At 34.1% G+C, this 25,479-nt stretch overlaps 4 protein-coding genes across 9 annotated transcripts in view; 2 read left to right on the top strand and 2 right to left on the bottom strand.

The window, feature by feature from the left end:
- Positions 1-25,479, top strand: part of LOC119188469 — a 246,457-nt gene that overhangs the window by 148,367 nt on the left and 72,611 nt on the right. The window lies entirely within an intron of this gene.
- On the top strand, positions 4,583-9,414 carry LOC115452267 (4-coumarate--CoA ligase 1). Its single transcript, XM_030180741.2, has 9 exons — positions 4,583-4,940; positions 5,549-5,756; positions 5,892-6,210; positions 6,346-6,529; positions 6,777-6,922; positions 7,046-7,172; positions 7,944-8,171; positions 8,489-8,659; positions 8,762-9,414. Exons 1-9 carry the CDS (start codon positions 4,818-4,820, stop codon positions 8,885-8,887), a joined length of 1,632 nt encoding a protein of 543 aa, XP_030036601.1. The 5' UTR covers positions 4,583-4,817; the 3' UTR covers positions 8,888-9,414.
- Positions 11,666-14,193, bottom strand: LOC115452277 (3'(2'),5'-bisphosphate nucleotidase 1). 2 transcript variants are annotated; one of them, XM_030180754.2, is made up of 6 exons: positions 13,779-14,193; positions 13,580-13,699; positions 12,861-13,005; positions 12,595-12,699; positions 12,058-12,344; positions 11,666-11,980 (listed from the first exon to the last, which is right to left on the bottom strand). In XM_030180754.2, exons 1-6 carry the CDS (start codon positions 13,896-13,898, stop codon positions 11,717-11,719), a joined length of 1,041 nt encoding a protein of 346 aa, XP_030036614.2. In that variant the 5' UTR covers positions 13,899-14,193; the 3' UTR covers positions 11,666-11,716. The 2 variants fall into 2 exon arrangements, with proteins under 2 accessions (XP_030036614.2, XP_030036615.2); XM_030180755.2 differs by lacking the exon at positions 12,595-12,699.
- LOC115452271 (zinc finger protein OZF) lies at positions 15,928-24,954 on the bottom strand. 3 transcript variants are annotated; one of them, XM_037438121.1, is made up of 10 exons: positions 24,415-24,954; positions 23,188-23,475; positions 22,424-22,580; positions 22,077-22,186; positions 21,197-21,384; positions 19,511-19,647; positions 19,144-19,352; positions 18,746-18,898; positions 18,542-18,664; positions 15,928-16,564 (listed from the first exon to the last, which is right to left on the bottom strand). In XM_037438121.1, exons 1-10 carry the CDS (start codon positions 24,652-24,654, stop codon positions 16,343-16,345), a joined length of 1,827 nt encoding a protein of 608 aa, XP_037294018.1. In that variant the 5' UTR covers positions 24,655-24,954; the 3' UTR covers positions 15,928-16,342. The 3 variants fall into 3 exon arrangements, with proteins under 3 accessions (XP_037294018.1, XP_037294017.1, XP_037294019.1); XM_037438120.1 differs by having other exon boundaries at positions 18,737-18,898; positions 24,415-24,953; XM_037438122.1 differs by lacking the exon at positions 24,415-24,954 and adding an exon at positions 23,568-23,718 and having other exon boundaries at positions 18,737-18,898.

Here is a 25,479-nt window from a genome sequence, read left to right as displayed (position 1 = left end):
CGACGCGAAGCGTAGGATTGCGCATTTGCGACGCAAAGGCGACTCTACTATAAACAATATGTGCCTGTACGTGTCGATGGAAAGTAACTTTCATATTAAATTGTATTAATTAAGTTTAGGCTTTATTAGCCGACAGTCGGGACCGTAACTAGTTACTGTCCCTAAAACAGCTTTGCAGAGGCACACACTCACTCTTACACCTTTAATTACAAAGGCAGAGGCGCGACCTTTGCACCCACTTTTAGCCGTGTGAATTTGGGGAGGAAGATAACGCCAAATCGGGCACAAGTTCCAGACTCCTGAAAAACAATATCACCAACCAGATCCAAGATTTGAAACTGAGACCTCAGCGCGGTAGACAGTCACTGGTCACTACTACACCGAAAATTTCTCCTATACATTTTTTATTATACGACTGGTATTTTAAGCCTTCCCCTGAGTAAACAGCCTTGAGCATTCGTTCCATATATTTACGGCGTACGAGTTACAATCGGGAATATACAAAGATTATTGAAGACAAACCACTTTTGGTCTTTTTGAAATTTCAAAAAACCAAAACGATTTGCTAGGGGGAAGACCTTAAGAAAGTGTCTATACTCAACTGTAGGTACTTACGAAATTGGCCGAATTACCTACTTACAGACTATTATACACACGTAGCATATAAATACTATAGAGTAATATGGAGTATAGATGCTAGGTTTATGAGTTTTCGCCCTAAATTTAGTGTTGCCCAAATACAAGAACAAGACGAGACTTAGCCAGTCTTGGTCTTGGTCTTGCGCCAATACACCTGATCTTGGTCTTGGTCTTGGTCTTGCGCTCCCAGTCTTGGTCTTGGTCTTGGTCTTGCAGCAAGAGTCTTGCAAGTCTTGCAATTACCTATTAGTCTATTACTATTTATTAAAGTTTACTTTAAATCTTAGAAAAACGTATTAGAATTGGAACATTGTGAGCTTGAATTAACATAGCCATAGTAAAGATCAAGCAGATTAATAAATAACTGAAGATTTGATAAAAAATTCGAAAAATCAACTGACCTATATGTCGTTTTCCATGGAAGTAACTGTTTCTTAATAAACATTTATGATTTATAAGCTTACATTTGCTAAAACATATAAAAAAAATACTTTATATCAATTTTTTGACCAAGAATTAATACAAAGTAACGATCTGGCTGACTCATCACTTAACCTATTTCTATGTTTTCTAATTACTAATGATGCTTTAGAAAATAACCTCTCAGCAGGTACTGAAGTTGCAGGTATTGAGACAAAATCACGGGCCATTTTCGATAAAATCGGATACTCTGTCTCATGCGTCCTCCACCAATCTAAAATGTCTTCCGAGCTGGCAGTTCTTGGTTTTCTCAGGTACTCCTCCAACTCGGATATTTTTTATTCGCTAGGTTTATGGTATTAGTCGTAATGCGCATAGGTCCAGTTTTTCATATTCTTTGATACAGTTTTGTGCGTCTCATAGAATTCCTAAGCGTACCTACCTATACACCGAACTGTTACACCTAACTACTCAGTGAAATAGCGCTAAGTCCTAGCTGCAAGACGCAAGAGTCTTGCAGGCTATGTCTTGTTCTTGCTCAAGTCTTGCACGGTCAGTCTTGGTCTTGGTCTTGCTAAAAATACGCGGTCTTGTTCTTGGTCTTGGTCTTGCAAAAACGCAAGAACAAGACCAAGACTGCAAGACCAAGACTGAATTTGGGCAACACTACCTAAATTGAATAGATAATTGGTGGGATAAGGTTTTTTAGAGATACTTTTAGGAGAGTTTTCATTTTTAAATTTATTTTTACAATCATATTTATTTGTGAACCTAGCGTTTAAGTGACTTTTAATTCAACTTCTCGCTACTAAGAATGAGGAGTTACTTACATACAAAAACAATTGTTACCAGTTTTACTTAAGAAAAGGGGCTTAAAAAATCTGTCAACTACATTCTGTGATGACTATTTACTTTGCCTATGCTATGATTTACGAACGATTTTTATGCTGAAAATACGTTGGTTCTTGTTAAATGTTAGTTTATTTAAAACTTGCTTTTGGCCGCGGCTCCGCCCGCGTTATAAAGGTTTTCGGGCTAAAGTTTTCCGTTATAAATGTCACGCTATATATTTTCCCGAGAGCCTATGTTCTTCCCAGGGTCTCAAACTGTCTCCATACCAAATTTTTTCCTAATACGTTGGGTAGTTTTTGAGTTTAACACATTCGGGCAGACCGATGCAGCGGTAGACTTTGTTTTATGATATGTTTTTGTAGAACTTTTTAAGAGGAACAATCCCGTGATACATTATTGTTGCATAACTTTAACCGTTTACGCAGCGCACGCAAGAGAAGCTCTCAAAACGAATAAATTTTCCCCGTTTTTGCAACATGTTTCATTACTGCTCCGCTCCTATTGGTCATAGCGTGACGATATATAACCTATAGCACTCTAGGAACAAAGGGCTATCCAACACAAAAATATTTTTTCATTTCATACCGGTAGTTCCTGAGATTAGCCATTACTGCTCCGCTCCTATTGGGTATAGCGTGATGATATATAGCCTATAGCACTCCACGAATAAAGGGCTATCCAACACAAAAAGATTTTTTCAGTTTGAACCGGTAATTCTTGAGATTAGCCATTACTGCACCGCTCCTATTGGGTATAGCGTGATGATATATAGCCTATAGCACTCCAGAAATAAAGGGCTATCCAACACAAAAATATTTTTTCAGTTCGAACCGGTAGTTTCTGAGATAAGCCATTACTGCTCTGCTCCTTTTGGGTATAGCGTGATGATATATAGCCTATAGCACTCCACGAATAAAGGGCTATCCAACACAAAAAGAATTTTTCAGTTTGGACCGGTAGTTCCTGAGATTAGCGCGTTCAAACAAAAAAACTCTTCAGCTTTATATAATAAAAGTAAGTATAGATGATGGAACACCTATTTATAACATCAACTAAGGTGCGTTGGGGTTAAATCGGACGCTTTTTCGACGTGTTAAACATTGTTCTCGAATTCTTTTTTTTACAAGAATTCTATAGAAGTTATCAAAATGAATCATTAACATGGCTAGATGTTATTAAATATTCTAAATGGAATATATTTTTTCAATTCCTTATATATAACAGTTAATGTTTTATAAGGCTTTAAAAAAGTACCATACTTTTAGAAATGTGTGAGAAAGATAGGACCTTCACAGGTATAGTTCGGACCACTATCTAAAACCGTCTATGATACAGGGATTCTAAAATCCATAAAAAGAGCATATTCTGACCTAGATAGTAATTTTTAAATATTCAAAAATTTTAATAAAAATCTTAAGATATTTTTAGTAGCGAACTTTGATTTTTTAATAGTTGTGACATACGATCTTACCCCGCATGATTGACACTGTAGATAATTTTTTGAAAATATTCGAATAAATAGTACATACACGTGTAAATAAATAACAAATAAACAAATTGATCATTCACCTGAGCTAAAAAAAAATACATAATTACTGAGTTCAGACGTTTTCGTGTGTAAATTTTGACACAAACTTGAAATATTTTACAAGTGCTAGATCGAACGATTTTTATCCGTTCTTTAACGACAAATAATTGCATGCGTAAAGTTCGGATCTCAGGAAATATAGGTGTTTCGACAAATTTGATAAACAAAACACAAGATTTATTTCCTTTATGATACTATATACCAATAATCTGTTTGTTAGCACCGTGACGGAATCATTCATGTGAACTAGTGTAACGTAGGGAACAAGATGGGGTCGCAGGTAGTGTTGTCTATAAACAAAAACTATAACACAATTGCAAATTATTTGATTTATACGATGTTACACCTCCTACGATCTTACCCCAACGCGCCTTAAAATTTTATAAACCTGAATCTGCGCTAGAACAATAAAAAACTGGTTTTAGGGATTTCCTAGAAATCATGCGTTTTTAGAGTTTTTTGAGTTAGCGTTAGGAATAATTTTTTTTTAGAGTTGGTAACCCTGTAAGTGTTTCTGCTATCTACCTACAGACCAGGCTGGCCAACTTAGATCTTTTAGCCCTAAATTTAGGGCTAAAATAAGTGTAGTGGGCTTTTTTCAGGGCTGAAAAAAATTTGGGGCTATGTTTAGAGCCATAAATATATTTTCTTGTATTACTGTTGGCCTGACCAAAAAACGATTAAAACGCAAAACGTTTAAGTTTTTCTACAAAGCATAATGCAATAATTCCAAATACATCTCATTCACTATCGACGCTTTACGTCTCAGAACAATGAAAAGCATTGTTCTGAGACGCTGTATTATAATTCTCTGATCCTCACTACTACAGGTATGGCTTCTGCATTTAACTTTTAATAAAACAGGAAAATTATTTGAATTTTATTCTTAGATAGGTGTTCACATACAATTCTACACCTACAAAATAACATTGATAGTGACAGTGACAGGGCTTTTCTTGGGGCATTTGCATTCAGGGCTATTTAGGGATATTTTATCGTGGCTTTAGAGCTATATTTTTTAAGAGTTGGTAACCTTGCTACTGACTTCTGTCTGCTACTGACATTGAAGTACATGACGTATAAACAGAAAATGAAAAAAATATTTTCTAACCTATAAAACCGGGCGCTCAATGAGCCCCTTATTATTATCTTCTCATTTATATCCTTTTATCATCTTTTATTATCAAATCAAGAACAGATTACTTACTTAATAAAAAAGATAACGTAATTTTTTCACTTCACATTATTCATTTATTATTCAATCAGTTATATAGTTTCGATAACATATTCTTTTTAGCAAAATATAATAAACACTATCATGTCGATTTCTATACACAACAATGTTGTTAGTGGTCCAGAAGAGCGAGCCATCCCAGCGCATCTGTCTTTTGGTCAATATTTATTTGACCAGTTAAAAAATAATGGAGATAAAATAGCATTGGTAAGTAACATAACATATATGTAAAACTTCTATTTCGATAAATGAAATATGAAGTATTGTCAATATGTACCGTCATTATTTATATAATGCCAATATTTAACACCTTTAAATTATTTCATAATTCGTAGGATAAGAGATCACACGTTTTTCAATTTGCTGATATACGAGCTAAAAGTATTCATAACTTTTAATATTATAATAAAACGTCACCTGTTTCATACATGTACTTAATAAAGTTTGATATAAAAGATGTTTATATCAGCTCATCATTAAATATTTATGTTGTTTAGAGTCAATAAATTTAAGCTTTTTTCTTACACAAAATTTTTATCCGTAAAGGGTCAACAGGCATGCAACTGATATTCCCACAATGCACTAGTTTTATTTCTCTCCCATGTTTTAACATGCAGGAAATGCAGTATTGCATTTAATATAAAAATACTAATATTAGCTACACTACAAACTTTTTAATTAATAAATTTCTTAATTTCTGAGCTCAATATTTTTCATAGGCCCTAGATTTTAGATATAAAGTTAGTCACAGCTGAGTTGGTTCTATAATGATTTAAAACCCTTAATAATATTATGATTGTATATTTCATTTACAGATTAGTGCTGAAACTGGGGAGAAAAGATCATACAAATATTTCCTCCAAAACAGTGTAAACTTGGCAGTAAAACTACAAAGGTTAGGTTTAAAGAAGGGAGATGTTGTCGCTCTAAGCAGTGAAAACCGTTTTGAATTTATTGTATCATCCTTAGCAGTTGTATACTGTGGAGCAATACTGTCTACGCTTAATATTACATACTCACCAGGTATTGTTACCCATATCTAATAATTCACATACTACATCTACCATATCATTTCAAAAAGTACAATTTAGACTTTGTTAAATGAAGCTTCTTTCTTTTGATTGTCTGTTTTGGAACTCAAATGGACTTTTTTTGCAGGTGAAATAACTCACATATTGAAAATTACAAAACCAAAATTTATATTTACTTCACCGATAACTGCTCAGAATATGTATGATTGTAGTCAAGACTTACCCTTTGTAGAAAAAATAATTTTCTTTGGTGAAGATGAAGTAGTGCCTGGGCTTATGTATGATGATTTAGTAAAGGATCATTTTAATATAGATGATTTTGATCTGGTTGATGTTAATGGGTTGACTGATACTGTGGCCGTAATGTGTTCTTCTGGCACCACTGGCTTACCAAAGGGTGTCATGCTTACACATGTAAATTTTTTGACATTATGTGCGCATTATAAGTAAGTCATCATTTAGTCATGTTTTCTTAAGGGGATTTTCCTATGGAAGACAATAATTATGCTTTAATATATGCTTGATTTAGTAACTACATATCAATCAATAATTTATAATCAAGTATGAATACCTCATTGCAGATATTACTTTTCATGTGTACAAGAGAAGAAAAATAGTACCGTACACAATGGTTTGGCACTCATACCATGGTTCCATGCATATGGATTCATAAGTCTATTTGCAGTTATGGCTATGGATATTACTATAGTTTTCCTCATTCGTTTTGATGGGGAACAGTTCTTAGAAACCATTCAGAATTATAAGGTAAGTTTGGGCTATATAGATGTCTATGACTATTTACTTTCAGTGTACTATTGTGATATGATGTAATTAGATGTTATCTTTATAATATTTTAGGTTGATGAATTATCGATTTTATTAAACTGCTATTTTTTATCATAACAAGCAAAGGATAGAATTAAACATAATACACAAATTAAATCACTGCAAAATTAAAATCTTAACAAGAACTCTGGCCTGTTTATAATTGTTTATTATTTTCTTTCTGCAGATAAACATGACAACAATTGTGCCACCTCTTGCTGTGTTCTTAGCTAAGAACCCCTTAGTACTTAAATATGACTTGTCATCATTGCACGAAGTCTGGTGTGGTGCAGCGCCTCTGTCAAGTGAGATACAAAAAGCAGTCACAGAAAGGTAACAGTTATTATATTCTACTAATCGTAACACTGTTTAGTTCTAATTATACTTAAACAACCAGTAGAGCTTGGTTTGAACTTACTGTGAATGTTATTTTTGTTTACCTCTAATATATTACAGAACTGGTATAGACTTCATAAAACAGGGTTATGGTCTTACGGAAGTAACAATGGCATGTTGCGTAGATTTAACAAGTGGTGAGAAAGTTGGTTCTTGTGGTACACCTGCTCCCGGCATGAAAATAAAGGTACATTTTAATGTGAATTATGTTATCATGGAAACAACATTTTTAGCTATCTATTGTTGAGTGTTTCGATTTTGAACTTTGAATGTTTAATAACGCATGCAACGATAAGGTTTACCTATATTTGTCGGTTATTACCACCATATTGTATTATGTCATCCCACTTTAGCATAATTGAATCCTTCAGTTACAATGGAAACCGAAAAAAATCTACGTGTATGAATTTTTGCACTGTCCAAGTATTGAACCCAAGAAATATATAAGTACTTATAGATAATGTATCGCTTCATAGCCTAAATGCGTTAGTCACTAACGCTAACTAATCAAAAAGGCGATTGTAAATATAAGAATTGTTAACGTAATTAGTAATATTTTAACTCTTGGTCTCTCGTGGCTCGCCGGCGAGCCAAGACAGCTACATGACATTTGCGTGTGTCACGGGATTATAACCTTATATACTACATAATAAGGTTATTTTTCCGTCACACGCGTAGCTGTTTGACAAGTCATGACGGGTTAATTTCATATAAATTTACTAACACGTACATATTTAATAAAAATACCCCTTTTCCAAATCTTCAACGATTAAAAGGATGTTTTAATTGATTTATTTAATGACTATTAGCAATCTTTCATTTCGCGTTATTTTAGTATCTCGTGAAGAAATTTAATAAGATAAAATAAAAAATACTTTTGCTATTTATGAGACTTTGAGACCAGTTATGCTCAGAAGTTTTCGAGCGAAACGTGTAAATAATATAACTTTTCTTTAAGGTAATAGATATAGAGAATGGAAAGAAACTGGGTCCAAGAAAAGAGGGTGAATTGTGGATAAAATCACCATTGCGTATGAAAGGTTACATGGGAGACCAAGCTGCAAGCGAGGAGCTCTTCGACAGCGAAGGCTATGTCAGGACTGGCGACATCGGCTACTACGACGAAGACGGATACTTTTACATTGTCGATAGACTCAAAGAACTAATAAAGTACAAAGGCTTCCAGGTACGTAATTGTTTAATAGCTTTTTAACTTCCTATTAAAATACGGCAGCTCACCTTGGACTTTGTTCCATTGTATTTTTTATTATAAGTACATTGTTTACGTAACGCATTATTAAGGCAATTTAGAAAGTACGCGGGCAATGTGCTATAATATGATACATATTTTGTTGTTATCTAAAATGGCAGCGTGATATTTTTTATCTGTACTCGATAAATTCTTTGCCGGATTTATGTTTTCAATAATTATAAATTGGGGCCTACTATAGAGTCGGGATTAAAAAGGACGACTTGATGGATTATAATTAATTATGTATCCAGGTGGCGCCTGCAGAAATAGAAGCATTGTTACTGCAGCACTCAGGCGTAGCGGAATGCGGTGTAGTGGGGCTCCCTGATGAATTAGCTGGAGAACTGCCGCTTGCTTTTGTGGTAGCGCAACCAAATTCGAAAGTCACAGAGAAAGAACTTGTCGAACACATCGCTTCCAAGGTACATTCACTTAGATACTGTTATCAAACTACTTTTAATACTGTTTATCAATATACAACGTTGTGTATCACAACCAATAAACATACGATTTCCGTTTATCAGGTATCGCCGGCAAAACATTTACGGGGCGGCGTTATTTTTATCAACGAAATACCTAAGAATGCTTCTGGAAAAATCCTGCGAAGAGAGTTAAGACAAATGTTACAAAAACGCAAAAGTAAGCTGTAAACTAGACTAGTAGACTAATGTGTTCAGGACACGGATTTATTCCCGAGTTCCCGCGAAAAAACCAATGTACAAAATGAAACAAGTCCACCGCCGAACATTATTATTAAAATATATTAACACATAATGGTAATCTAATTGATTGATATGAAAAATAGGCGAACAATTTCCAGATCCAGTGATACTAAAGTTCGATTGTTTCTTTTTAGTCAAATTCTGGTTGTGATAGTAATTTGATCAGTTTACATATATTGTGAGGTATTATAATGTATACAAAATTATTTCGGATCACTTCATTCGCGTTAAAAAAAAACTGTGAGTCATCAGTGTAACTGAAGGTTAAAGTACTCAGTGACGACGATTATAATACCTTACAAATATATCTTTATAATATAAAAGGTACGTTGGTGTAAAATCAGACGCTTTCAGCGTGTTAGTGTTCGCGAATTATATTTTTACAATAATTTATTGAATTTATCGTAATAAATAATTTTGGCAATATTTTATTAAATATATGTACTAAAAAATAATATATTGTTTTATTTCCTTAAAAATAACAGTTAATATTTTATAAGCCTTTAAAAGGGTAGCATTATTTTAAAAATATGTGAGAAAGGTAGGACCTTCGCGAGTATAGTTCAGACTACTCATTAAAACAGTCTAAAAGGAGATTCTAAATTCCATGAAAGGAGCATAGTCCGATCTAGGTAATATTATAAAAAATAGAAAATTATTATTTCCTTAAAATATTTATAAGCTCCGTTTGTTTGTGTGTGTGTTTGTTTATTTTGTTCTAGGCATTCGATCTTATCCCACACAAGTGATACTGTTGATATATATTTTTTTATTTTAGAAAATAATAGTTAAGCGTGTAAATACATAACAAATCAACAAAATCAGGTATTCACCTGAGCCAAAAGATAACATAATTCCTTAGTTGACTCGTCTTCAAATATTGACAAACACCTCGATAATTTTAGAAGAGTAAGATTGGATGATTTTAATCCGTTCTTAACGAAATAGAATTGTAGGTATTCGTGAAGATCAGTTCTCAGCATCTATATGACGTATTTCGAAAAATTTGAATAAACAAGCATAAACATTTGTATGCTTTATGGTACTATATAACTCGAAAATTAAAAACAATAAATACTTGATTGAAATTAGGCAAACTCTTGCACGGGGTTAGTCCGGATCTGACATGGAACGGCGAAATACAGATACTTATTCTGTTTGTTAGCACCGTAAGACTTGTCAGCATAGAGTAAGTTCAAGATGAAGTCGCAGGAAACGTCAGAAAACAAGAATTATAACACAAGAGCAAGTTATTTGATTTATACGAAGTTACGCCGATTATCGAATCCCCGATTACCCAACGCACCTGAGTACCTACCTGTTTCTTATTATAATGTACCTACTTTACTTACTTACTTAATAATATCAGCTCTATATTATATACTGTCCCACTGCTGGGCACGGGCCTCCTCTACTACTGAGAGAGATTAGGCCTTAGACCACCACGCTGGTCTACTGCGGATAGGTAGACTTCAAACACCTTCAAAGTTCCTGTAGAGAACTTCTCAGGTATGCAGGTTTCCTCACGATGTTTTCCTTCACTGTTAAACAAGCGATAACTCACAAAGAATACAAACATAATTTTTGAGAAGTCAGAGGTATGTGCCCTTTGGGATTCGAACCCGCGGACGTACGTCTCAGCAGTCCGTTCTATACCAAACTAGGTTATCGCCGCTTATAAACGATAATTATTTATATTTACTCTGAAATAAATTATAAATACCTATGTTATTTTAGTTTTAGTACTTATTTATTTTGTTTATTTAAAAGATTATTTTAGATAAAAGAATAATTTTCAACAGTAGGTACTTAGGTAAGTAAATGGTTTTAACTACTGGTATGTATCAATAAATATAATTTTGGTGCCATAGCGTTTAACGCCAAATGTTTCACTGCAAGGCCAGATCTATAAATCTGTATACCTCGAGTATCAACTTGAAACATTATTTCCTATACTTACTGTAGCAATTTTGATTATTATAGCATAACAATTATAATTTACCGGTTGCCACAGTTAACTAGCATTTCGTAATTGCATTTCATTTCGACTCATGGTTTCACCTCTTTTTAACATTGGCACGGTTCAGGTATTTACGAGTAATGAATTAAATATTGCCGGACGTGACATCAAAAAGGCAAGAAAATACTTTAGTCAGTATAAACATATATTTACAACACCAAAAATAATAAAATTGTGGTTCCTAGGTGCCAAACAAACTTTTTTAAAATGTATATTGACCGTAGCCCCCGCACGTAATAGATAAGTGGATCTAGATTCTAGCGTAATATTTTATTGTCCAAAATAATATCACGTTTAAATTTTTAACCGCCTCTTGTTGCGATATACTTAAGTACAATATTTTAATAATGTAACTTTGTAGTTTGTTTAATAGTATAATAAGTTAAAATATTCATGTCATTGCATTGTGTAGGTAAATACATTGAAAACTTTGCATTTGATACCACCAAAATTTAGTACCTAACTGATTAACATTTTTTAACCAAGATATATTTAATAAGATAAGGTACAATGTAAATAAGTACTATATACTCTAAGTAAATCTTTTCATATAGTGTAAGTTTGTTTGGTACCCAAGAGCACATTTTATTAAAAGTGGTGTTAAAAGTTTGGATAAATTACAAATTAATATGACATAGCATTTAATATATACTTTGTTAATATTATAAGGATAAATAAATACTGTATTTGGTTTAAATAATTATCTTTTATTTACATTCTTTATTTACAACTGCAAACTATTTGTTTGCAAGAGCATCCTTCAACTCTTGTGGTATTTTATTCACAGCATAGCTATGTAATTCATTGTTAACAGCCGCAAGTACTCCAGTTTTATTTGGTCTTGATTCATTAGCACCATACTTGTAAAAATTTCCAAGTATATCAGTAAGTTTGCCTCCTGCTGCTGATAATATGGCTTCTGGAGCACATGTATCCCATTTCTTACATCCACTGCTGGCAAAAACATACACTGAAGCTTTTCCTTCTAATAACTGCAATACCTAAACATGAAATTGTATAAATTAGTCAAAAATAATTTCTACTTTATCAACATACTTTTAACATTTAAAATATGTACCTTATAACCAGCACCTCCTACTCTTAATACTTTTGAGGCATTCATGACTTGTAGTGCTGCTTCCACTAATGGATTTGAATGGCTTCTTGTTGTAGTGATGATTAGTGAATCTGGGGGTTGTGCAGGAGTGTAGCCACCTACACCTGCATCTTGAAGTCCCCAAATAGTCCTGCCCACCTTCACATCTTCCCCTACAGTATTTTTATAATAAGGCTGATGAATAACACCAGCAATAGGCTTTTCATTAACAGATATGCCAATCAAAACTGTCACATGTTCAAGGAACCCTGCAACAACATTAATTTATTTATTTAATTTCATACAAAAACAAAAATTTGCACCACATGCAACATGCATATTAATAGCTAAAAACAGCAAATAAACTTGAATATGTTTGGAGACAATTATTACTTATTTATGTATTGATATGACTTCCATACATATTATGTACATTATATTATTAAATGCCAGATCCCAGTATGTGTTAACACTTTATGTAAACTGTACATAAACTTATATACCTAAGCAAATTATTACCATAATTGTTTTGGAGTAAACTTAAATACCACTTCATACTAATAAAAGGATGAGTTAAATACATTTTCCACCTTTCCCATGGATCTTTCTTCAACATTAGGGCACCTAGAATTTTATCCATAAATATAATGAAATCAACACCTCAAAATAATGATGTGTATGTGATGTGTCATAAATTCCAACATTGAATAGATAGATTTCTAAATATTTATACATAACATATTCAATAACATAAATATGCTTAAACTCCAGTATATTATGATTACCTTGTGTATATTCTGAAGTTCCATCTAGAGGGTCTACCCAAACAACAATGTCTTCTTCCTTGACACTTTGAAGATGAACAGGACATTGTAATGACAATACATCTTTGTCAGCATCAACAACCAACCAGTCACTGGATACATCACCCTGAAGTAAATAGTAATATAAAATGCACCACTAAATTCAGTACAAAATTTACTAAAATAACCCATAGCTGTTTTATACTTTATTGTATAGTCCCTAAACGTTTTTGTATTTTTTTTTAGATAAATTAGCCCTTAACAAAGATTCTATAAGTTTGCAGGTGAATTAAGTGTTACATTTCATACAAAATGTATGGTAAAAGTTATTTGCAATTTCTGGCTTTAAAAGTACTCTAGTAGTCTTATAAACAACAGGATTGATGCACATCAAAAATATATGCGTTAATTGCACAATTCGTGAACCCATATCAACTGAATGTGACCGCACTATAGTGTGAGGTGTCTGTCTGTCCATCCTGTATTTCAAACTGTCTATGGCAAAACTATAGTGTGTGAATACCTAATATGAGGTCCATAGTATAAATTTGTCCAATCGCCATGCCCTTTAATATTTAACGCTAAAGAATGAATATTTTGAGCATGATAAGAACCTATTGTCCAAACTTTAGCAAAGAAATATTTCAATGAGTTATTTCATACCAACCCGCAAAACTTTCTAATTAATACACTATACTTACCACATTATTAGCATTATCTTCTTCACCAATTATATTTAGTTTAGGGTACAAAGCTGCAAGTGACGCAATAATGCATCTCTGAGCTGACCTGTCAGCTTCTGTTTGATAGTCATCTTTACCCTGCAACAAAAAACTCGTTATCCGCAAATTGATAGGTACTATAGACTTTGTATTTTGATGCTTCATCATGACCACAAACCTTTTCCACTATGCCTAATTCTCCCTTGTTCATAACATCACGAACTATTTTCCCTGCCCTGTTTGCTACTGATACAGATGAAGCTAAGATTCTAACAATTAACGGAATGCTAGTAGACATTATTATTTATAAAACGTACTAAAACTGAACCTGTAGTAAAAGCAATTTGAAAGTTTTGAACAAGAATTACGGAAATTGTCGTTCTTATAGCCTTCAAGTTCACGAATTTTCATTGCCACAAACGTCAAATTTAATTATCAAACTTTAGAGATGGTCGGTGCGTTTAGCAACTTGTTGTCAAAAAGCGCTTTTGAAGCAATAACTAGTAGCAGTTTTCATGATTTGAAAATGTTCTATTCTTATTATTACCTAGCTATTGGTGAATTACGTGAGACCTCAGGTAGGAAACATTATAGCGAGCTGGGCTAATAAGAACTCAAAAACAATAATTTATATTATTTTGAATTTCTCATAACACTCGTGGGTGCTCTCAATGTGACATTGACATTTACGTGTGTCACGGGAATATAACCTTATATACTACATAATAAGGTTATTTTTCCGTGACACGCGTAATGTCATGTGGCTGTCGGGTTTGCCGGCAAACCAGAGAGGACCCACGATAGTAGCCGGTCCCAAGCTTGGAAATATTAGTTTCTAATAAGTTAAAATTAATAAATGATCATGTATTTAGAACATCAATATCAGCAAAAAAACAGTTAGATATGTAAACTCAAAAATAGCTGGTTTCAAAAACCGCTAGCGATAATTAAAACCAATAAAGCGTTACGTTAATCCATATAGTGAAATGAATCAATCAAAGTCTGCCAGTTATTTTTTCGTGACAGCTAATCGATATTGCAAGATGTATTTTTTTAAAATGTACAGTATAGAGAATAAAATTGATTTTGAATATATAAATATTTTCACATATTATATACGAATAAAAACGTATTACTACTAGTTAATTTATTTGAAATATTATAGATCAGATCCTATAAATACCAATCCAAGCGTGTCTTCAAAAATTCTATAATTTATTGATACTAAGTTTCAGGGTTATATGGAATAGTGACTAGTGACTCTAGTTTATTGGTGTCTGCTAGTGACATAACAATAGGGTGGCATGACGGGTAAAATGCAAGGCGCCTGTAGATTTTTGTACAATTTACTAATTGTTTTTTATTTATTGGGAGTTGAGAGCTTTGCTTGGGACTTAACAAAGGTTTTTGGTAAAAAACTATGTAAAAGAAACAATTTTCAGGAAGGGCCCATACGATTAATTTGCCACGAGCCTTATAGTTTGGTTACGCCACTGATGCAAAATTATCTCAAAATTTATCCCTGGTTTTTTATAAAATATGATATGACATAGTTAATAAAGTACAGCTACACAATTCATATTTTTTATATTAACTCTACGAGGACAGGACTACAGACAAAAATTGATCATTTGATCAATTCTGCCTTGTGGAGTAACGGTTCAAACTGAAATAATACAAAATGTATTTTATGAATAATATAGTTTTATTTCATATGATTTATTGCAAAATATCCCTATATAAAGTAAAAATAAAAAAAAATCAAAGTATTTTACTTAAAAATTTAAAAAATTGAAAAAAATTACTAACAATAAAATACGATATTCATTGGAAACAAACAGCTCAGAAATAAAGTAACGGTTTCGTAGAATATAATCGTAAATAATATATCTAATGTTATAAGTTACCCAAATTTTGCGCTTTTCGGTTCAAAAAACATAACTATAGTAAAGCCGCCAATTTAAATGAAAAACAAATTGTGTTCTGATAATTCATAAGTAGTGATACAGAAAAGGATTTTTTGGGGAACCGCAAATTAAACCAATATCATATTTGGTATAGTATTACGGAACTTCATTTTCACTTATAAATCATTTAACTTGAATATAGTATCTATATAAACATAATAATAAAATAAGTACGTTAGTTCCATGGATCCTGTGGCTTTCAAATATTCCAAAAATTACGCCGTTCCATGTCCCGTATAACTATATCTACGTATGTACATATATTTATACGAATTTTGGTATAAATTACAATGAAGGCATCATTCATTACAAAATTATTACTTTGCGTATTAAATAATGTGGCATGTTTTGTATTAGATCAATATAGGCAATTAGGCTCTTCCGTAGAAATAAGTCTACATTTGGCCATATAATGCAACCACGTACGGTAAACGGATATAATAACTCATATTTTGCGGTCTCTCAAATATATGAGAATTTCATGTTTATTGATGCTTAAACCTTACCCTATCAATTGTACGTAATTATCTATATGTTTGCTACACAGGAAACTTCTGCGCGGACAAAGCCACAATCGGAATCTAATACAATGCTAATAAGAGCCGCACTGTGTCACGTGACCCGGTTATTAATTATAATAACGTTCATAATTCATACTCAACACTTATTCCTAAAAATATTTGATTGACTCTCAAAACCTTCACCAGTTTGTTATTTAATCCTTACATCTATACCTTAAGGCACTGATTTACGTGTGGTGCAATGTAAACACAACTCAACTGTCTTCAACTGTAATTGTTTCGTCTTCCGAGACTTGTGCAAGTATATGTTTGATGATTTGATCGATGGTGTATTTCCCGAGCATGTCGTTAATGGTCTTGTCCTCAATCACATACAGGAACAAATGTTTGGTGTTTTCTCGCAGGCGCTGCATACGCGTCCACATTTCCCGGTCCGCCGGCCGACAGCCGCATTTTTCAATCACCTTCTCTAATACCTTGAGACAATAATAACATTCATTAAACTGGGTTGAATTAGCATAAAAACTTGCAGAAGTTATCTTTCGCAAGCGATTTTTACCATGTAGTCACGTCAAGCTGATTTGTGAAAATCTGTAGCTTGCAGAACTTACTGCAAGTCACATCTGTGTATAATTATTTAAATTTTGCGATTAGTGTAAACGCATCTGGAAGTTTTTACGCAATATATTCTTATACTAACTAGCTAGTCTGAGCTCATCTTTATAATTTATATTAATAATGGTATGTTTTTCTTTCTTAAAAAAATATCTTGGTTGCTCCAATATAACTCCCAGTTTTTATATGCTACTGTTATGACGAGACAAGAAAACAGCTCAGATGATGGTAAATATCATAATAAACTATAATAAACTTATAACTACTGTTTAATTGAAATACAAATCTATACTATTATATAAAGCTGAAGAGTTTGTTTGTTTGTTTGAACGCGCTAATCTCAGGAACTACCGGTCCAAACTGAAAAAATATTTTTGCGTTGGATAGCCCTTTGTTCGTGGAGTGCTATAGGCTATATATCATCACGCTATACCCAATAGGAGCGGAGCAGTAATGGCTAATCTCAGGAACTACCGGTCCGAACTGAAAAATTCTTTTGCGTTGGATAGCCCTTTGTTCGTGGAGTGCTATAGGCTATATATCATCACGCTATACCCAATAGGAGCGGAGCAGTAATGGCTAATCTCAGGAACTACCGGTCCGAACTGAAAAATTCTGTTTGCGTTAGATAGCTCTTTGTTCGTGGAGTGCTATAGGCTATATATCATCACGCTATACCCAATAGGAGCGGAGCAGTAATGGCTAATCTCAGGAACAACCGGTCCAAACTGAAAAAATCTTTTTGCGTTGGATAGCTTTTTGTTCGTGGAGTGCTATAAGCTATATATCATCACGCTATACCCAATAGGAGCAGAGCAGTAATGACTAATCTCAGGAACTACCGGTTCGAACTAAAAAAATCTTTTTGTATTGGATAGCCCTTTGTTCGTGAAGTGCTATAGGCTATATATCATTACGCTATGACCAATAGAAGCAGAGCAGTAATGGCTAATTTCAGAAACTAGGAGTTTGAACTGAATAATTCTTTTTGTGTTGGATAGCCCTTTGTTCCTGGAGTGCTATAGGTTATATGTCGTCACGCTATACCCAATAGGAGCGGAGCAGTAATGGCTAATCTCAGGACCTACCAGTCCAAACTGAAAAATTATTTTTGTGTTGGATAGCCCTTTATTCGTGGAGTGCTATAGGCTATATATCATCACGCTATACCCAATAGGAGCGGACCAGTAATGGCTAATCTCAGGAACTACCGGTATGAAATGAAAAAATATTTTTGTGTTGGATAGCCCTTTGTTTGTAGAGTGGTCTAAGTTATATATCATCACGCTATGACCAATAGGAGCGGAGCAGTAATGGCTAATCTCAGGAACTACCAGTTTGAACTGAAAAAATCGTTTTGTGTTGGATAGCCCTTTATTTGTGGAGTGCTATAGGCTATATATCATCACGCTATGACCAATAGGAGCGGAGCAGTAATGAAACATGTTGCAAAAACGGGGACAATTTATTAGTTTTGAGAGCTTCCGTTGCGTGCGCTGCGTAAACGGTTAAAGTTATGCAACAATGATGTATGACGAGATTGTTCCTCTTAAAAAGTTCTAAAAAATATATTATAAAACAAAGTCCCCCGCTGCATCTGTCTGCCTGAACGTGTTAAACTCAAAAACTACCCAACGTATTAATATGAAATTTGGTATGGAGACAGTTTGAGACCCTGGGAAGAACCTAGGCTCCGGGGAAACTACTACTTTTATAACGGAAAACTTTAGCCTGAAAAACTTTATAACGCGGGCGGAGCCGCGGGCAAAAGCTAGTAAGTAATAATTATAATTTCATGTTTATTTTTTCTGCCTGTTATGTAACGAACATATACATACCACATCAACAGTTACATCAGGCCAACCAAAGCAACGAAGTGTTTCCTCATCAATTAATTTGCACAACAGCTTATCTAAACTTTCGACAAGTTCTTCTTCTGTCATTAAAGGTCCTGGTTCATCCTGCACATAACAAAAAAAATAATTAAAATATGCATGATACTGTGAACAAAACAAAGCAATTTTTATATAAACCTTTATGACTTTGTATGATTCGTCTTCATTTTCTTGCATGCCTCCGTATAAGACGCCAGACCCGCTATAGCCTTGCATGATACGCTCAGACTCGGCGTCTAAAACGTTTAAAATTGAATCCAATTCGGATTTTTTCACTCGCTCCACATCTACACTGGACCCCTGTGAATAACATAAAAATTTGAATGTCTCCTAGCCAAACGTATGTCGGTAGGTATTGCTCGCGGTTTAGTGAGGGACCTATTCGGGAACCAAAAACATTGCCAGTAATCCTGGACATAGTCCATCGATTTGCGTTCTTCCACTCAAACCCGTTACTTTTTGGAGATCGCCAGGTTTTTGTAGTGGGAATGCGTATTACAAATGTTTGATATTATATACAAGCTAGAGTGCAGGGGCATACTGACGAGCACTTGTCGCACGTGCTGCAGGTGCGCGCGGAAGATGGCGGCGTGGTGGCGCCGCACGTGCCGCACCAGCTGCTCGCCGCGCACGTAGGCGCGCGCCGCCACGCAGTACATGCAGCGCCGCGGCCGGTCCAGCGTGTGTGTCGACAGGTGCCGCCGCATGTTCACCTCCAGGTGGAACTGCTTGCCGCACACGTCGCACGCGTAATCTGCAATCATGTACACAGGATGTATAGTATTATACATCACTCTCCCCCAACGTAATCCTCCGGTTGCCCTTGAGGCTGAGCGGTAACGATAATCATTCTTTCAAGCGAAAACGAAAACATATTTTACAAACACAATGTTTTGAAACGTAAAATGATACCTTTTTTTCCTAAATGCGTCTTTAAGTGCGTATCTAAACTTGCTTCATTGGCGATTTCTTTTTTAGAGTATGGACAAGTTTTAATTGGGCAGTGCAATTTATCCAGCCCCTTGTGCGCTCTCTGATGAGCGATCAATCTGTAAAAATAACAATATGTATCAAATTATATAAATCGTCCATAATGAGACGGAATACACACGGCGAAAAGTGTATGCACTAGCCGAGTCTCTCCATACCCCTACAGGGATAAAATGCGTAAGCTGTGTGTATGGTATACAATATTTAGATCATATACACTACTACATATTTTTTGTATACTATTAGCAAAGAGGCAACAAGTTTGACATTATTTGACCAAAATGTATTCCGATCACAAATGTAAAAAATCAATATGGTAATAATTGTAGAGTAGTAAAAAATTGTTCTACTTCTCTCCAGAGTCAACAAGTCCAGCAAAAAATTGGAGCAATGTAATTTTGGTCATATTTTCAAAATAAAACATTGTCCAAAGCATCCGTGGGGTTAGACCTCAGTATTTAATTATGAGTTATTTGAAGCCAAAATGCATGAAGTATCTATGCATTGCAAATTGCAATGTATAGATACTTCATACTAATAAATAATATCATAACGTGAACGTAAGTTGCATACATATACAACTGGCTTTCACTCGTATACAAAAGAGGAAAAAAGCTATATTAACTCTTCTTTAGCTTGGCCAGGGTCGGCTTATACAAACACACCGGACTTTTGGGTGAGCGCTTTAGGCATTCGCAAATCTTTAAAATCAAAACTAACGGGATACGAACTGCAGCTCACTGTGAGAGGATGAGATATCAACAATTATGGATGCCCCTAGTTGTAGTGAACTAACAATCTATCCACTACCACAGTGGTTCTCAAACTTTTTAAATGACGGAACCCTTTTGGGAAGCAAAATACTTGATGGAACCCTACAATAAAACAATTGTTTTTATACGCGCGCTCACAAGTATACTACCCGCTCGTTTTAAGTTTGCCGCTGGCGATAGGTATGATGTTCGAAAAGTAGCGTCAGCAAAACATAATATAAAAATATTTTTTATTTAATTGTAACAATAAAAATTGTGTACGTACATATTTGGGTAAAACTATGACACATTATAAGTTTTGTTGTCACGTGGGGGAGGGTACGCGCATTCCACAGACCGGCAAACTTAGAGCGAACGGGTTGTACAAGTATAAAATTGTTGATACGAAACTTATGAGATATTGTACCAGCTATTGTAACACATGTTTCTACAAATACAAATAAATAAATAAATAAGAGAGCGACCAGAGAGAGGTGTTTTGATTTTTTTTTCTAAATTCTTGCGGAACCCCGACAGAGGTATCACGGAACCCTAGGGTTCCGCGGAACACACTTAGAGTATAGCTGCACTACCATATTAGTCGGCACACGGGCCGGCACTATTAGAAGGGTCAGGCGGACGGGGAACGCGGCGGGGACGGGACTGCGGTCTTGCGGAGTGTAAAGTTTCAAGAACTCGTTTTCAAAACAAATAGCCAGTGTGATATCGTTCTCTGGGTCTGTCAGAACTGAACAGGGCTGTCACCATTTAGCGTGGTCGAATATAGAATATTAACTCTGTTTAGGGGACATTGTATAGACGGTTACTGTCAAAACAGTTGGATTGTTTGTGGCACCTAGTCTTTGTGGTGAATTCCTCGCCGCACACGCCGCATACATTGCCGACGTGTTTCTCGAGGTGGCGCTGCAGCTGCAACCGTTGTATGTACGAGCGGTTGCACAAGTTGCACTTGTACGGCTTCTCATCCACGTGCGTCAACACGTGCCGTCGCATAACCTCCACCGTAAATGTGCTGTAGCCACACTGTAATGTTATGTGAAAATTAATAAATGTTTGAATATAATATTTGGATAAGGGATGGCCGAGTAACCCTGCTATGGTCTTTTTTTGCAACTTTTAAATATTTTTTTATGATTTTTTATTGTATTCTTCATATAGTTTATTTGTTATGTTATAGATTAACACACAAAATCGTACAATAACATTTAAACTATTCATGATATTCATTGCATCGACTATGTCAATACTGTCGATACTATCCATAGTATCCATAGTATCCTTAGCTCACCAGTTACCATGTGTAATACTATTGATAACAGCGGTGACATCAATATTATCAATAATAATACGTTCAATAGTATCGATGGTATCGATAGTATTGCAAAAACCATTCGTTTTTACCAAAACCTATCATATAGACCGTATGATAGCATCAACAGTATTGAAATGTGACAATAATATCGATAGACAGTCGATATAAGGCTTTCGGCTTGACTATTCGATAGATAATCGATTATTTATCGATATGCAACACTATAATTTAATCTAGGAAAATACTTTTAAAAACCAACTTACCAGTTCGTATTCCACGATAGCTTCAGAAAAATGGATTAGAATAATATTAGATTAATCATCAATTATCTATTTGTATAAGTTTTTAACTTACTATGTCGTAAATGAGATTAGAAATAAAAGATATATAAATGATATATTACCACGACACAAGAGAATTTCTTTTCTCCATGTATTTCCAAATGTTTAGCCATAGCTGCACGAGAGCCAGTTGATTTTCCACAGTGATTACATTCATACAAATTTGGAGTCTCTGTTGGGGAAATTATAAACGGTAATTTGATGTCACTTTTAATCAAAGACATTAAACAATAATTTAGAGCCAAATTTTTGCTCCAAAAGTTATTACCAATTGGTAATAAGGTACATAGTACACATATATCACTGATAATAAATTGTTTTCTTATTTTAAATGTTCATGTGACAAGATGTCACACCGACCTTATCAATACAAAAATAAAGAAAATATCAGCTATTTTATATTAATTACCTGCATGGTTCTTATGCCAATGTGCTGTTAGCTTTGAGAAGTTCTTTGTCACGAATCGGCAATATTTGCAAGAGAAGGAGTGACTCTCTTTATGTATGTGTTGTATTCTTAGATGAACCATAAGATTATCTTTTCTTGTGAATATTGAATTACAAATCTGTAATTAAATTAATTTAAAGTGCTTAACATGCTGTCAATAGGTTATTCAATGTCTTTGAAACACCATCATAGAATGGACCGTAAAAATTAGGGACTGAGTTTAATCAGGCTAATTTTGTTTAGCACCAAATATAATATTTGGATCTGGAGGTATCAAGAAATTATTTAATTGTTGATACCCACAATTCAAATTAATTTATTTATTAATATAAATAATTTAATTACTATAATAATCAAGCAAGCAATTACAATAAAATTATAATAGCCTGTATATCAGTGATTTCTACCTATATTTTTTATTGCTTGGAATGACGAGACAAAATAAAAACTATCAAGCACCTTGAAATTTAAAGTATTGTTTTGTATTCCACTGTGCTCGCCATTCTGAGACATCAGCTGTTAAGTCTTATTATGTTCAGTAGTTACAATGTCATAAATCAAAATTTTCTGTGGTTGCTTCCAATTGGCTTATTCTATTAGTTTTTTATGTTTATTGTTTAGACAGCTGTGAGCCACCTAATAAGATAAAAATCACTTGTATCACTAGAAACTATACAAAACTCCTAAATGCAGAAGGAATGAGTCTTAATTATATTGGAACTTACCTCACATGGGTATGTGACAACACTGTTACCATCACAACCGCTTTGTGCCATGTGTCGTATCACATGTGAACGTCGCACAAATGTTTTATTACAGCCAGGGCATTCATATATATCTCTCTCGTGAAATTTATTCACATGTTCCTTTAAAGTTTGCTTATCAGGGCACCTTACGGTACATTGATCACATGCAACACTATTGGGTGAGTCAGAATGTTCATTACGAAGATGATGCTTGTAACTCTTCTTAAACTTAAATTTTTTTGGACACTTTTCACAGTAGTATGCAAGCTGAAAAAACACTCCGATGAAATAAGCATCCAGCTGTCTCCTTCACTCCAAATACTTATAAAAGTAGTAGCTATAATAATGGTATACTGTACCTAGATAATATATAACGTTATTTACACCCATGTTCCTTGGGTAATTCCAAGGAATATGTCAATCTATTTCTTATTTTAACTGATAGTTAGGGATTTTAAACATTCAGAATGTAAATTAAACTATTCTTACAAACTTATTTATAAAACATTGATGTTCTATATATAATTAAAATGAAACAAAATAAGAATTACTCAATTAAACAGCAAAACGTTGTGAAGTAATGTATTAACACACAACTGAAATTCTTGGCTGTTGGTGTACAAACAAATACTAATTATTAGCTGATAATTAATAGAGATGTATTAAATCAACAACAATAATACAAATTTGTCTTCAAAACGAACTTGGGACATTAGAGTTGGATTGGATATTCCTGCAGGGACTTGGAAACTATCAAATTAGGTTGTATATACAAGATCATTTCAAATTTCAAGATAGTAAGTATTTAACTGGGATGTATTAAACAAGTAAAGTTTTATAACCCATCAATTGGGTGAAATTATGGTATTATTGTTTTTCCATTTGTCATGAGTCTTAAGGTTTTACATCAGTTTAAGGTGTTAGTATTATATCATATTGATAATTCGTGCCATTCTCTGAGCCAGAAAGCCTTAATGTAGACAGACAAGTTCAAAACAGTGATTAAGCCAAGAGATTAAACAAAAACAATGTACTCTACAAAACAACTCTAAAAACAGAGATTAAAAGTTGGATGTATTCAACATGGCACCAACACACCAAGTTAGCATAGATAAAAAGTTTGTGTTTATGTGAGGCTAATTATCAAGATATATACGCTATTCTATCGAAGATTTGTTCTTATCTTAAACATATTTTGCAGCGTACCTTTTTAGCTTCAGGACACAACACAGGTGTATCAATACTTTCGCTGCAATCAATATCATCATCATCGTCAACTGACTTATTACTTTCATCGAATATTTCATTTTTAATCAATAAAACATCCGTCGCTTGCGTTTTATCTTCTTGCTTTATTCTTGTACTGACTTTGCAATTTGCATTTTTCTTCAAGGATTTATTTTTATGAATCACAGGCCTGCCGATTTTTTTGCGCTTAGGTGGCATATTTATAAGAAATAAATATGTTTCAATAAGTTGTTTACAATAATTTTAAAGGTATATACAAGTGCAACAAATCTGCTCGTACAAATTTTGATATTACTTTCACTCAGGCGCTATTGAAATTTACGTAACCAGTAATCACTGTCGCATTTATCCAACAGGCGCCCGCGCCACTATACCGCCACGTATACGTATAAATAATGCTACTTCCACACAATCGGAAAACTTTGCCATTTATCAAACCAAAGTACATAATATGTGCCGTACATTCATTCGTTACGTTTGCACCGTATGCGTATGTATTCTGTGCCGAAGAGTAATACACTCTCTTGCTCAGTGTTGCCAACCTTATTATCTGTAGATTTTCTGTTTTACAACCTATTTTTACAATAACATCCCTATTTTCTGTTTATGGACCGTGTCCATTTGCCGGGACAGATCGGGTCGCATTGCAAAAATCCACCCACCCCTACATATTGCGTAGGAGTGTGTCCACTACCGAAGGTTCGCAGCAGGTGGGTCGCGGAGGGAGTTACTGCATTACTTTCCGCCCGCCTCCAATGTTACAAATCTTTGTCATCAAAATGATACTTTCTAATAGAGCAAAATTCTCGTTAAATTTGATTTTCGTTATAAAATGATTGGAAGAAATCATAACAATGAATAAGTTTTTTTTTTGTAAGCAAAATTCTTCCATTAGTGGCATTCTAAATGGAATACAGTGAGCTCTGAAAATGATATTAATTCGAGTTTAAATTTACTTACCTACATCGGCTTTGAACAAAGATAATTTATAATACGATTGAGTGAGATGCAAAACCTCTGGAG

The sequence above is a fragment of the Manduca sexta genome, chromosome 13 (assembly GCF_014839805.1).
Source record: "Manduca sexta isolate Smith_Timp_Sample1 chromosome 13, JHU_Msex_v1.0, whole genome shotgun sequence".
NCBI classification, from domain to species: Eukaryota; Metazoa; Arthropoda; class Insecta; order Lepidoptera; family Sphingidae; genus Manduca; species Manduca sexta.
The sequence above is the reverse complement of the archived record's forward strand: the minus strand, read 5'-3'. Positions and strand labels throughout refer to the sequence as shown.